This window comes from Pelophylax lessonae (assembly GCF_965119305.1).
Source record: "Pelophylax lessonae genome assembly, chromosome: 2".
NCBI lineage: Eukaryota > Metazoa > Chordata > Amphibia > Anura > Ranidae > Pelophylax > Pelophylax lessonae.
The window spans coordinates 706,306,039-706,320,675 of NC_138769.1; the positions used below are offsets into that span (position 1 = coordinate 706,306,039).

Genomic DNA, 14,637 nt, shown 5'->3' on the forward strand with positions numbered 1-14,637 from the left:
TATAAAAATAAAAAACATTTTTTTATATAAAATGAAAAAAAAAAAAGGACCTTTAAACCGGTTGCTAGGCAACAACATTTTCCGTAGCTCCGGTCCTCCAAGACCATAGAGTCAAGTGAGGGCAAGCTTGCCCTCACTCGACATCCTGTCTGTGAGGATCCGGGACTGATTCGTTTTCCCCGCTGCCGGCGGGTCCGGTAAGCGGGGAAAAGGACCGGAACGCGGCGGGAGGGGGGGGGGGCGCCTCTTCCGCCATCCCGGAAGGGTGATCCCACGGCGAATCCGCCGCTGGGACCACCCTTATCGGAAAGCCAACCGTCCACCGTTTAAAAAAATACCAGGGTTATGGCAGCTATCTGCTGCCATAACATAACACCGGTATTTAGGTTTAAACGGAGGACGTATATAAACCTTTTTGGACTTGGACATGGTGGCTGTATGAAGGGTGACAGGTACTCGGGTACTTTGTTGGGCAGGTGACAGGTACTCTGGTACTGATGAGCAGGTGGCAGGTACTCGGTTACTCCGATAGGCAGGTGACAGGTACTCGGGTAATCTGATGGGCAGGTGACAGGCAGGTGATAGGTACTGATGAGTAGTACTGATACTGATAGGTGATACTGTACTGATGGGTACTGATGATCAGTACTGATACGTGATAGGTACTGATGAGTACTGATGAGTAGTGATGGGTACTGATGAGCAGGCGGCAAGTACTCGGGTACTTCAGGCGTCAGGTACTCTGATGAGCAGGTGGAAGGTACTCGGGTACTCTGATGGGTAGGTGACAGGTACTCAGGTACTCTGATGACGGGTACTCCGTTGACAGGTACTCAAAGTACCCGAGTACCTGTCATCAGAGTACCCGAGTACCTGTCATCAGAGTACCCGAGTACCCGTCATCAGAGTACCCAAGTACCTGTCATCAGAGTACCCGAGTACCCGTCATCAGAGTACCCGAGTACCTGTCATCAGAGTACCCGAGTACCTGTCATCAGAGTACCCGAGTAACCGTCATCAGAGTACCCGAGTAACCGTCATCAGAGTACCCGAATACCTGTCACCAGCCCATCAGAGTACCCAAGTACCTGATGGCCTGATGGGCTGGTGACAGGTACTCGGGTACTTTGATGGGCTAGTGACAGGTACTTTGATGGGCTAGTGACAGGTACTTTGATGGGCTAGTGACAGGTGCTCTTTATTGGGGGGGGGCAATCAGTGTGTTTAGGGTGCACTGTAGTTGGTAACTAGCTGTTACCACAATCTCCTCCTCACACAGGATCAGTGTGTGAGGAGGAGAACACGGTGACAGCTAGTTCCCGTGTTCTCTGTTGACATTTGTGACCGGCTGTGATTGGACACAGCCGGTCACGTGGTAAAGAGCCAATTTAATTGGCTCTTTACCTAGATCGGGGATCGACTCTGTCCGAGGGACGAGCCTCGTCCCCGATCGCTGCTCTGCGCACCCCCGGGGGCGCGCATTGCAGAGAGAACGAGCGGCTCGTGCTGGAGCCGCTCATGTGATCGGCTGTGATTGACACAGCCGATCACGTGGTAAACAGCCAATTTCTATTGGCTGTTTACCTTGATCAGGGATGGGCTATGTCCGAGGGACGAGCCTCATCCCTGATCGCGCCGCTGCGCGCCGCCGGAGGCGCGCACTGGCTGCTAGAACGGGCCGACGTCATATGACGGCGGCCCGGATCTAGACAACCACTTTGCCGACGTCATTTTACATGACTCGGTATGGAAGTGGTTAATTTGTATTAGTTTTTAGAAATTATGGGTTACTTTTTTATTTTTATGAATTTTTATTTTTATTAATATTATTTTTTATTTTTTTTTTATTTTTTTTTTTACAAAATACATAAACATAATAATTAAAAAAAAATAGTAAAAAACACAATTAAGGTATGTAAGTCTTCTTTTATTTTTGTAATTAATTTGTTGACTACAATAGGTTGCATTTGTATTTTAAAGACCTTCATATTACATCATTTTATATTATTTTGTTAGTTTAGCCCTTTGATGAATAGGGAGGGGTTTCAGAACCAACGTTTAACATTGTTGGCTGTTGACCTTCTACTTCTGAAAAATAAACTTATACTGGACTCATTCAAGCTTTGTGGTGCTCCCTTTAAATAATGTGTTAATAGTTATTAAATAATAAATGATGTGTTAATAATTAATATATATTCTAGTTTTTATTCATTTTTTTTTTATTTTTATTTCTTATAAAAAATTTCTTATAAAAATACAAAATAAATAGAGACATGCATACCTTAATTTGTATTATTCTTTTAAATTATGGGTTCATTTTATTTTTATGAATTTTTATTTTTATTAATATTATTTTTTTATTTATTTATTTAATTTTTTACAAAAATACATAACATAATAAAAAAAAATTGTAAAAAACACAATTAAGGTATGTAAGTCTTATTTTATTTTTGTAATTCATTTGTTGACTACAATAGGTTGCATTTGTATTTTAAAGACCTTCATATTATATAATTTTATATTATTTTGTTAATTAGCCCTTTGATGAATTGGGAGGGAGTTCAGAACCAACGAAACATTGTTGGCTGTTGACCTTCTAGTCCTGAAAAATAAACTTATACTGGACTCATTCAAACTTTGTGGGGCTCCCTTTAAATAATGTGTTAATAGTTATTAAATAATAAATGATGTGTTAATAATTAATATATAAAATATAGGTTTTATTCATTGTTTTCTTTTCTTTTTATTTCTTATAAATACAATAATAATTAGTAAAAAAAATATATAAAAGTACAAAATAAATAGAGACATGCATACCTTAATTTGTATTATTTTTTTAAATTATAAGTTACTTTCTTTATATATATATATATATATATATATATATTTTTTTTTTACAAAAATACATAAACATAATACAAAAAAAACCACAATTAATAATTAGTAAACAAACATATAAAAATACAAAATAAATAGAGACATGGATACCTTAATTTGTATTTTTTTAATAATTTTAATTTTAAATTATGGATTATTTTTTTATTAATTTTTATTTTTATTAATATTATTTGTTATTTATTTATTTATTTATTTTTTACAAAAATACATAAACATAATAATTAAAAAAAAATTTGTAAAAAACACAATTAAGGTATGTAAGTCTTCTTTTATTTTTAATAGGTTGCATTTTTATTTTAAAGACCTTCATATTACATCATTTTATATTATTTTGTTAGTTTAGCCCTTTGATGAATAGGGAGGGGGGTTCAGAACCGACGAAACATTGTTGGCTGGTGACCTTCTAGTCCTGAAAAATAAACTTATACTAGACTCATTCAAGCTTTGTGGTGCTCCCTTTAAATAATCTCCATTTAAATAATTAAATAATTTAAATTTAAATAATCTTTAAATAACCTCTATTTCAGTGGACCTCAGGGATACCCTGGTTGGTGGAAATCTGCCTCTAAAGGTTGAACTCTTAACCTGATTTCCACCAATCCCGAAGTTCAGAGCTCCACAAACCAACCCCTAAAAATAAAATAAAATGTAAAAGTCTGAAGTGGAGTTAGGTTTGGAATTTATGGGCCCTCCACTGAGAAGAAGACGTGTTTGTAATTTCTGGTAAATTAGAGATGACGGCGTTTGCTGATAGAAATAGGAAGCCATTAAAATGTCCCTTCAAGGAATTTTCTATCTACTAGAAAGCAGAAATTGTCGTTGTTAGAAGGTCGTTGATGAAGAAAACATATTTTTGGCCAGGGACGTGCTTTACACAGAAGTTATTATAATAAGATTTTTCGGGTGTTAATTTTAGATTTACGGAACGGCTAACAATAACAACCTCATTTATTACCGCAGAGGGATAACGCGGCGCGATTTGTAAATAAACATTGATTAGGAACGTTCATCCAGCACAATTATCTCCTATCCGCTACAGCGCCCCCCGCCAAAACTCAGATCCTTTATACTAATAATTCACCAACTCCAGTCTAAACAAAAAGCTTTTTTTATACTTTGTCTGTGGATCTCTGAATAACATTTAAAACCCGACTCCAGCCTGAGCTTTTTTCTGTTTATTTTTGTACAGAACAGGGAAGGGTTATGTCCTCTGGCAGGTTTTTCGCTGCAGTTTTATGTCCCTGTTGGGGCGATTTCCCTCACTTCCTGTTTAGATAAGAAAAGACAGCAGATCTCTGCAATGGAGTCACAGACAAGAAAAAAAACAAAAACACATTTTGAGAGGCTTTCACACTAATCCGCTTTTTGCGTGAAAAAAAAAAGCGAAAGAAAAACGCGTGACCATGTAATCCTATGGAACTCATCACACTGATCCATTGCGGATCTGCTGCATTTTTGAAAATGCTGCTTGCTGCATTTTTGGTGCAGGTTTGGTGCGGTAAAAAAAAAAAAAAAAAAAAAAAAACGCACCTCCCCAGGGAAAAAAAAAAAAAAATGGCAGAAATTTAAAGGGTAACTCCACTTTCGTGGGGAAAAAATTGCATTTGTTAAAATCCTACTTGCTACATTTTTGGTGCAGTAAAAAAAAAAAAAAAAAAAAACGCACCTCCCCAGGAAAATAAAAAATGGCAGAAATTGAAAGGCTAACTTAACTTTCATGGGGAAAAAAAAATTAGCATTTTTTAAAATACTGCTTGCTGCATTTTTGGTGCAGGTTTGGTGCAGTAAAAAAAAAAAAAAAATAAATAAAACGCACCTCCCCAGGCAAAAAAAAAAAAAATGGCAGAAATTTAAAGGGTAACTCCACATATGTGGGGAAAAAATAGCATTTGTTAAAATCCTACTTGCTGCATTTTTGTTGCAGGTTTAGTGCGGTAAAAAAAAAAAAAAAAGCACCTCCCCAGGAAAAATAGATAAAAAATGGCAGAAATTTAAAGGATAACTCCACTTTTGTGGGGGAAAAAATATAGCATTTGTTAAAGTCCTACTTGCTGCATTTTTGGTGCAGGTTTGGTGCGGTAAAAAAAAAAAAAAAAACGCACCTCCCCAGGCAAAAAAAAACGGCAGAAATTGAAAGGGTAACTTCACTTTTGTGGGGAAAAAATTAGACATTTTAGTGGAGAAAAAAAATTATCATTTTTTAAAATCCTGCTTGCTGCATTTTTTGTGCAGGTTTGGTACGGTAACAAAAAAAAAAAAAAACGCACCTCTCCAGGGAAAAAAAAAAATGGCAGAAATTTAAAGGGTAACTCCACTTTCGTGGGGAAAAAAAATTGCATTTTTTTAAATCCTGCTTGCTGCATTTTTGGTGCAGGTTTGGTGCAGTAAAAAAAAAAAAAAAGAAAAAACGCACCTTCCCAGGAAAAAAAAAAAATGGCAGAAATTTTAAAGGGTAACTCCACTTTGTATTTTGTATGTATTTTTGGTAAAAAAAATTGCAATAAGCATATTTTGATTGGTTTGCGCAAAAGTTATTGCGTCTACTAACTACGGGAAAGATTTATGTCATTTCATTGTTTTTTTTTTTTTTAACTAGTAATGGTGGCGATCTGCGATTTTTTGCGGGACTGGGACATTGCGGCGGACAGATCGGACCCCTGACTGACATTTTTGACACTTTTGGGGGTACCAGTGACATTACTACAGTAATCAGTGCTAAAATTATGCACTGTTACTGTAATAATGACACTGGCAGGGAAGGGGTTAACATTGTGGGTGATCGGGGGTTAAGGGTGTGTTTCTAACTGTGGGGGGGCGTGGCTTCTGAAATGACCATAGAGACCTGCGATCCTATATAGAAGGGTCACAGGCACTCTGTGATCATTCCAGGGAGAAGAAAGGTCAGATGTGTTTACAACAGCCGACCGTCCTTCTCTCTCAGCGGGGAGCGATCAAGGGTGTCAGGCGGCAATCGGAGCCGCCTGCCTGCTGCATCGGCTTCCCCGCTGCCAAGTGGGGGCGGGAGCCACCCTGCCGCAGTAAAAAGGTGGCGGGTGGTCAGGAAGTGGTTAAAACTGGCCAAAGTCATATCCAAAGTTGCACCAAAGTTGCACTCCAAAGTCGGCGCAACTTTGGAGTCATACAAGTGGGCTCCATTCACACCTGGGCATTCTGAATCGTGGGCTGAATCGCTGTGATTTTGCAAGCAATTCAGAACCATGGAAAGACGTGCAACGCGCTTGCGATGCCATTACTGCTTAATGGCAGACCAATCGCGCCGCAATTGGCACGCGATAAATCACAAATTATCCAAATCTTTTGGACAACAGCGTTGTGATTTGCTGCGTTTGTTGCGCGATAAATCCTTGCCAATTGCAACACTTCTTTTGGTGACAGTGTTGTGATTTGCTACGATTGCAGTGCGATTTATCCTGTGACAATAGCAGCAAAATTGCAGTGCGATTCGGGTGCCATTAAAAAGTAATCGCAAACGCGAGCCTAAATGATTCAGATCATCAAACAAATTTTAATAATACACAAAGGTAACTCGAGTAAATACTGAATGCAATTTGTAAATGATGATTTAATTTATTAAGGGAAAAAAGCTGTCCAAACCTGCCTGGCCCTATGTGGAAAAGTAATTGCCCCCCCCCCCTCGCCCTTGCTAAATCATGAATGAACTGTGATTAACCCCTTTTTTTTGGAAAGCTGAGTTAACTATTAATTGCCACACCCATTACTGCCAAACCAAATTACTGCCAGACCTGTTGAATTAAGAAATCAATTAAATAGAAGCGGCCTGACAAAGTGAAGAACACTAAAAGATCTCAAAAAGCAACACATCATGCCGCAATCTAAAGAAATTCAAGAACAGATGAGAAACAAACTGACATGTATGAGTCTAGAAAGAGTTACAAAACCATTTCTAAGGCTTTGGGACTCCAGCGAACCACGGTGAGAGCTATCATCCACAAATGGAGAAAGCTTGGAGCAGTGGTGAACCTTCCCAGGAGGGGCCGGCCTACCAAAATTACTCCAAGAGCACCACAAGGACTCATCCAGGAGGTCATAAAAGAACCCAGAACAGCATCTAAAGAACTGCAGGCCTCACAAGCCTCAGGTAAGGTCCGTGTTCATGATCCAACAATAAGGAAGAGGCTGGGAAAAATGGCATCCATGGAAGAGTTCCACGGTCAAAGCCACTGCTGACCAAAAATAACACAAAGGCTCGTCTCACATTTGCCCAAAAAAAATCATGATTGCCCCCAAGACTTTTGGGCAAAGATTTTGTGGACTGACGAGACAAAATCATTTTTTGGAAGGTGTGCGTCCCGTTACATCTGGCGTAAAATGAACACAGCATTTCATAAAAAGAAACATCATACCAACAGTCACACATGGTGGTGGTAGTGGGATGGTCTGGGGCTGCTTTGCATCTTCGGGACATGGACAACTTGCCATAATTGATGGAACTATGAATTCTGCACTCTACCAGAAAATCCTGACGGAGAATGTCCAGCCATCCGTTCCTGACCTCAAGTTCAAGCGCACTTGGGTTATGCAGCAGGACAATGGCTCAAAAAACAAAAACAAAATGAAGGTGTTGGAGTGGCCTAGTCAAAGCCTGGACTTAAATCCAATTGAGATGCTGTGGCATGACCTTAAACAGGCCATTCAAGCTGGAAAACCCTTGTGGCTGAAGTAAAACAATTCTGCATAGAAGAGTAGGCCAAAATTCCTACACAGGGATGTGAAAGTCATGTGAAAGACTCATTGCCAGTTATCGCAAAAGCTTGATTGCAGTTGTTGCTGCCAAGGGTGGTTATTAGTGGGAATTTTCATTTCACATAGGGCCAGACAGGCTTGGACAGCTTTTTTTCCTTAATTAATGAAATCATCGTTTATGCATTTTTAATTTACTCGAGTTATCTTTTTGTAATATTAAGCACATACTACCCGCCCACCATCAAATGAGGGCGGAGCGGTGTAGCTATTATCCTGGGACGCCGTCATATGATGGCGCACCAGAACAGCAGCGATCGTGACCGCGCCGTGTTGCTAGGACACGGCTCGACCCTGATCTCGGTAAAGAGTCAGTGACATGACTCTTTACCTATGCGATCGGCTGTGTCCAATCACAGCCGGTCACATGTAAATGAGGAAGTGCCGTTATTCGGCTCTCCTCGCCTCACACTGTCAGTGGGGTTTATGTGGTTTAGTTATTATACGTATTTATAATTATACTTATTTATTATTATATAAATAAGACATCAAATTATATTATTATTATATATTTATTATTATATATTTATTTTTGGTTAGGCTTGGGGTTAGTTGTTGGGTTTACGGTTATGGGGTATATTTATTATCCTTATGTAAAATTATACTTATTTATTATTATTTATTTATTTTTGGTTAGGCTTAGGGGTTTATTTATTTTATTTATCTATTTTTTATTTATTTGGTTAGGGCAAGGGGTTAATTCATGTATATGTTTATTTATTTATTTATAATTCAAATATTTTTATTAAATTTATTCACATACATAACAAATGAAAATAAGACATTACAAAACAGAAACGTCAATTTACACAAAACCATACAATTTTGGTGTAGCCAGCATAAGTGTTACCCTTCAACTATTTTTCTTTTAATTTCCCCTTTCCTTATTTCCTTCCCTTCCTTCAACCCCTACCCCCCCCCCCCCCCCCACACACAAAAAAAAGAAGAAAAAAACCCACCCTCACCATACAAATTGTGAATTATATATTGAAAAGAAGGATTTATTTAATTAAAATTTCCCTGTGTTAGTAATTAAATTTAGGGGGCATGTATTGTGTTGAAAACTATAGCTATCCACCCCATTCCACCCTAAATAATTTTAGACAAAAACTAAAAACCTTAAAAAATGTGAATTAAAAAAACGTATTTAATGGTGTGTGTATATATATATATATATATATATATATATATATATATATATATATATAATTTTTATATATTTATATTATTATTTACTGTATATATTTATTGTATAAGTGTTATTTATTTATTTCATATTTTTCTTAATATATATATATATATATATATATATATATATATATATATATATATATATATATATGTATTATTTTTATATATTTATTATATTTTTATTTACTGTACATATTGTATAAATATTATTTATTTATTTCATATTTTTCTTATTATATATATGTATTATTTTTATATATTTATTATATTTGTATTTACTGTACATATTGTATAAATATTATTTATTTATTATTTTTCTTATTATATATATGTATTATTTTTATATATTTATTATACTTTTTTTTTTACTGTACATATATATTGTATAAATATTATTTATTTATTTCATATTTTTCATATATATATATATGAGATGTGTGTGTTATTTTTATATATTTATTATATTTTTATTTACTTTATATATTTATTGTATACATATTATTATTTATTTATTTCATATTTTTCTTATTCATTTATGATTATTTTTAAAATTTTTGGGTTTGAGCAGAAAAACGTTCTAAAAACGCAGGCCAAAACCAGTTTCAATGCATCTCTATGAAAATGAAAGCGCTTAACAAAAAAAACACATTAATCTGCCCGAATCGAGCTACAAAAGTAGCTCCAAAACTTTTTTTAAGCTTCAGGCGTTTGTCTTCATTGGAGATGTGAACAATCTCCATGGAGAATAAGTGATTTTTTTTCTCCCTGAGCGTTTTGCAGCTCGAAGCTCCAAAATGCTCAAGTGTGAATAGGGCCAGAGTGCTGTCATCCCCATGGCTCTTCAGTCTGGCAGAGCTGTGTAAATCGTAGAACTGGATGAACAAAAAATGCAAATTATCTGGCAGGTAAAACAGTTGCGGGATATCTGTTTTATCTGCGCATTTAGCTGTTTCCCCTGAGCCCAGGTTGTAGATTATTTTGTGTAACGATTCTCCTTTTCCTTTAGCTGTTTGACAGAGAGCTGTGCGTCCGCCAGCTTCGCTACTCGGGAATGATGGAGACCATCCGAATCCGCCGGGCTGGGTACCCCATACGCTACACCTTCGTGGAGTTCGTGGACCGATATCGAGTGTTAATGCCGGGCGTTAAGCCGGCCTACAAACAGGTGCTGTATATAAGGCAGAAGGAGCGTCTCGTATATTATAATGGATTCACTGTGTAGTTCCTAACCATACATAGTAAATATTAGAGCTGCGCCATTCTGGATAAAATGAGAATCACTATTTTTTTTGCTTAGAATAAAGATCGCGATTCTCAGCATAAAATCTTTCACATTATATGAAAAACTTGGGCTTACTTTACTGTTTTGTTTTTTTTAATCCATTAACCACTTCTGGTCCGGAAAGGATTTGCCCCCTTAATAGCCAGGCCATTTTTGCAATTCGGCACTGTTATTTTAATAGAAAATTGCGCGGTCGTGTGACACTGTACCGAAATAAATAATTCCATAAATAATAAAATTGATGTCCTTTTTTCCCCACAAATAGAGCTTTCTTTTAGTGGTATTTGATCACCTCTGCAACTTTTATTTTTATTATTATTATTTATAATATTATTATTATTATTATTATTATTATTATTATTATTATTTATTATTATTAATAAACAAAAAAGAGCAACAATTCTAAAAAATAAAATAAAAAAAAACGATATTTTTCACATTCTGCTATATAACATCCCCCCCCCCCCCCCCCAAAAATTTAAAAATCTAATTTTTTCATAATTTTAGGCCAAATTGTATTCTATAAACATAAATAGACAGCGCTAACAGGTGACAAAATATTAAAAAATATGAAATATATTGTAATAATTAGTGCTCTACAAATTAATGCTCTAAAAATTAATTAGTACAACCAAAAGTGCATTTATAACAATGAATATATAATAAAGTGCTATAATTAGGTGTCCGTAATATGACCATTAAAGTGCAAAGTAGTTTTGTTAAGGTGCAGTCCAATAAATTGTTTCTTCAACAGAAAACTAAAGTGCCAAACAGGTGCTCAAATCCAAAAAAGTGCCCAAGTGCTCCTCAGGAAAAAAAGGACCCCCAGTGGGGATGCACTCACCAGACTTTGGGTATTCTGCTACATATTTTTGGTAAAAAAAAAAAACGCAATAAGTGTATTTTGATTGATTTGCGCAAAATGTATCGCGTCTACAAACTAGGGCAAAGATTTCTGTAATTTTTATTGATTTTTTTTTTTTCACTAGTAATGGCGGCGATCTGCGATTTTTAGCGGGACTGCGACATTGCGGCGGAGAGATCGGACCCCTAACTGATATTTTTGACACTTTTGGGGGGACCAGTGACATTACTACAGTAATCAGTGCTAAAAATATGCACTGTTACTGTAATAATGACACTGGCAGGGAAGGGGTTAACCTAGGGGTGATCAAAGGGTTAAGTGTGAGCCTAGGGGGGTGTTTTCTAACTGTATTGGGGGATGGCCTTGTGAAATGATCATAGAGACCTGTGTTCCTATATAGAAGGATCACATGAGCTCTGTGATCATTCCAGAGAGAAGAACGGTCAGCTGTATTTATAATAGCTGACCATTCTTCTCTCTCAGCGGGGAGCGATCATGGGTGCTTGGCGGCAATCGCGGCCGCCTGCCCAGTGCATCGGCATCCCCGCTGCCTAGTGGGGGCGGGTGCGCGCCACCGCCACCCTATGCAGAGGGCAGGCGGCTCTGATTGCCGCCTGACACTTGCGATCGTTCTCTGTTGAGAGAGAAGGACGGTCAGCTGTTGTAAACACAGCCGACCGTTCTTCTCCCTGGAATGATCACAGAGCTGATGTGATCCTTCTATATAGGATCACAGGTCTCTATGGTCATTTCACAAGCCACGCCCCCACAGTTATAAACACACCCCTAGGTACACATTTAACCCCTTGATCACCCACAATGTTAACCCCTTCCCGTGCCATTATTACAGTAACAGTGCATATTTTTTAGTACTGATTACTGTAGTAATGTCACTGGTACCCCCAAAAGTGTCAAAAATGTCAGTCAGGGGTCCGATCTGTCTTCCGCAATGTTGCAGTCCCGCAAAAAAAAAATAAAAAAATAAAAATGATATAAATCCTTCCCCTAGTTTGTAGACACGATAACTTCAAAATATCAAAATACGCTTATTGGGATTTTTTTTTACTAAAATTATGTAGCAGAAAACAAATTGGCCTAAAATGATGAAAAAATTTGATTTCTACATTTTTTTTATTGGGAATGTTTTATAGCAGAAAGTGAAAATTGTTTTTTTTTTTCAGAATTGTCGCAGTTTTTTGTTTATAGAGCAGCTAGAGGCATCACCCCGGTACCGGTGTCCATAGCCGATGGTCGACTGTCTTGTAATGACAACGGTTGCGGCTGAGAAGCCGCTCGGCTGTCATTACAAGGAGCGGGAGTGGACTCCCCCCTCCCTCCCGCCGCCTTCCGCGGCAACCAGCTTGCATGGCCACTGAAGACCCAATCATAGCCGCATTCGGCTCTGATCGGGTCTCCATGTGAAAACCCGGAAGTGATGTCATGACGTCACTTCCGGGTACTCGGCGCCAAATTAAAAAAAAAAATGACAGCATTCAAAACAGCCTTGGCGTTTTGAATGCTTTTAAGTGCAGAGGAGGGGTTTGGGGTCTTTTAGACCCCCAGATCTCTCCAAAAGAGTACCTGTTAAGAAAAAAAATTAACAAAATAAAAAACTGTTTTAATGTACGAAAATATCAGCCAACATCGGTCGCTACCGATATGCAATGACCAAAATATCGGTATCGGCAATAAAAAAATGATATCGGTCGATTACTAGTCTGGAGTATGACCTCAAGCACTGTGTAGACAAAGCAGTGAGCCAGTTACATGAGCAGGGGCAGGGCCGGCCCTACCATGGGTCCCACTGGGTCCATTGGATCCAGGCAGAACTTTGAGAGGGGTAGCAAATTGACGCCCAAGATTTTTTTCCCAGCAGTTTTGTGTGTCATCAGTTTGCGGCACGTTACGGCCGGCATTTCTCATCTCATACTGCTGTCTGTAGTGCAAACTGATGAGTATGAGGAGGCGGAGCATCTACTCCGGGGGAACGTTCCTCGCATGATTGTGGTGTGCGTAATGACGTCATACATTCAGACAAACAAAATAATACTGGAGTTTGTGGTTTGGAATTGAACATGTGATTTGTCAGGTGTTGCATATAAATCTGACTTCCTGGTAAATGTAATTTTACTTGATATAAAATAGTGGATTTAGGGGGTCCTTTTGGTGGGAGTGATTTTTTTTTTTGGGGGGGGGGGGCAGCATTTCATTCTTGGATCCAGGTAGCACAATGTCTTGGGCCAGCCCTAAGCAGGGGTATTAGTATTCTAGAAAATCATGTCTTCAAATGCAGGAAAATTTCCGTCTATTTTGAAAGTTTAGAGCATTATAATGGCTGCAGTAGATTTAAGCTCCGTTCAGAAAGCTTTTGTACAATATCCTTTAGATATCCTTAGCTATACCTCACCAACCCATTCAGTTTTCTATTTATTCCGGCAGGCCTTTGCACTATGTAGTTGATTGTAGATCTCAAGGAGATACAATCAGATTGTATAATGTATGGTCAGCTTAAGGCACTCTATATTTTGGTATGTACAGTAGCTGTAATTTAAAAAAGGACATTGGACTCAACTGAAAATAGCTGTCACTTTTTTGGTAAATAAGGCTACGTATCCTGGTGTGTTAGCTTTGTGAATTGAGCCTTACCTACAGTATGTTATAACCAGTGATAACAGAGTACAATGAGGTATTCCCTTAAATGTTTTGAGCTTTTTGCTTATATTTTGCTTTTCCAGGGAGACCTGCGTGGAACATGTCAGCGCATCGCCGAATGTGTTTTGGGCAAGCATGACGATTGGCAGATTGGTAAAACAAAGATCTTCCTAAAGGTATTTAAACAGTGAAAACATTGCTTCTTAAACAGCCTTATTTCAGATGGCAATGCAGAGAGTAATGGTGGGATACAAAGTGCAATAACCAATTGCAACATATCCATAGTCAGACCAGTGATAAAGGATGGCTAAGTTATGGCTCTTTCACACGGCCGCTCCGTGTGAAAGCTCCGCTGCGGGACTTTTTTTTTTTTTTCACGGAGCGGATGACATCCGCTCCGTGTGCCCGCATATCATCCCATCCGTTTGCGGATCATATGCGGACATAATGTAAGTCTATGGGGATTGCGGATGTCAGCGGATGACACCGCTGACATCCGATTTTCCTTCCTTTCCGTTTTTTGAACGGAACAAAAATAGGGTTCTGTTCCGTTCCAAAAAACGGAACAGAACTGAAAGGAAGAAAATCGGATGTCAGCGGATGGTATTCCGCTGACATCCGCAATGCCATAGACTTACATTATGTCCGCAAATCATCCGCAAAAAAAGAGGATGATTTGCGGACACACGGAGCGCCCGTGTGAAAGGGCCCTTATACTGTCAGCAAAGAGTCACTTTATTAGTGTATAAATGTGGTAGTAGCGCGCTGCCAACTATTGATAGAAATCAGGAAATTACAGGTGCAGCTGCTGCAATCACCAAATGTGTTCCCATATCCGCAATAAATCACTTATACTTATATATAGTATATACAAAAGTGAGTATACCCCTAAGTGACAATGTCCAAATTGGGCCCAAAGTGTCAATATTTTGTGTGGCCACCATTATTTTCCAGCACTGCCTTAACC

General features: G+C 38.1%; 1 protein-coding gene across 2 annotated transcripts in view; it reads left to right on the plus strand.

The window, feature by feature from the left end:
- MYO7A (myosin VIIA) overlaps positions 1-14,637 on the plus strand; it is a 299,552-nt gene that overhangs the window by 129,028 nt on the left and 155,887 nt on the right. For both annotated transcript variants that reach the window (XM_082245915.1, XM_082245914.1), the window contains exons 16-17: positions 9,878-10,036; positions 13,754-13,846. In XM_082245915.1, the coding sequence (XP_082102041.1) occupies positions 9,878-10,036; positions 13,754-13,846 (252 nt within the window). The remainder of the gene's footprint in view (positions 1-9,877; positions 10,037-13,753; positions 13,847-14,637) is intronic.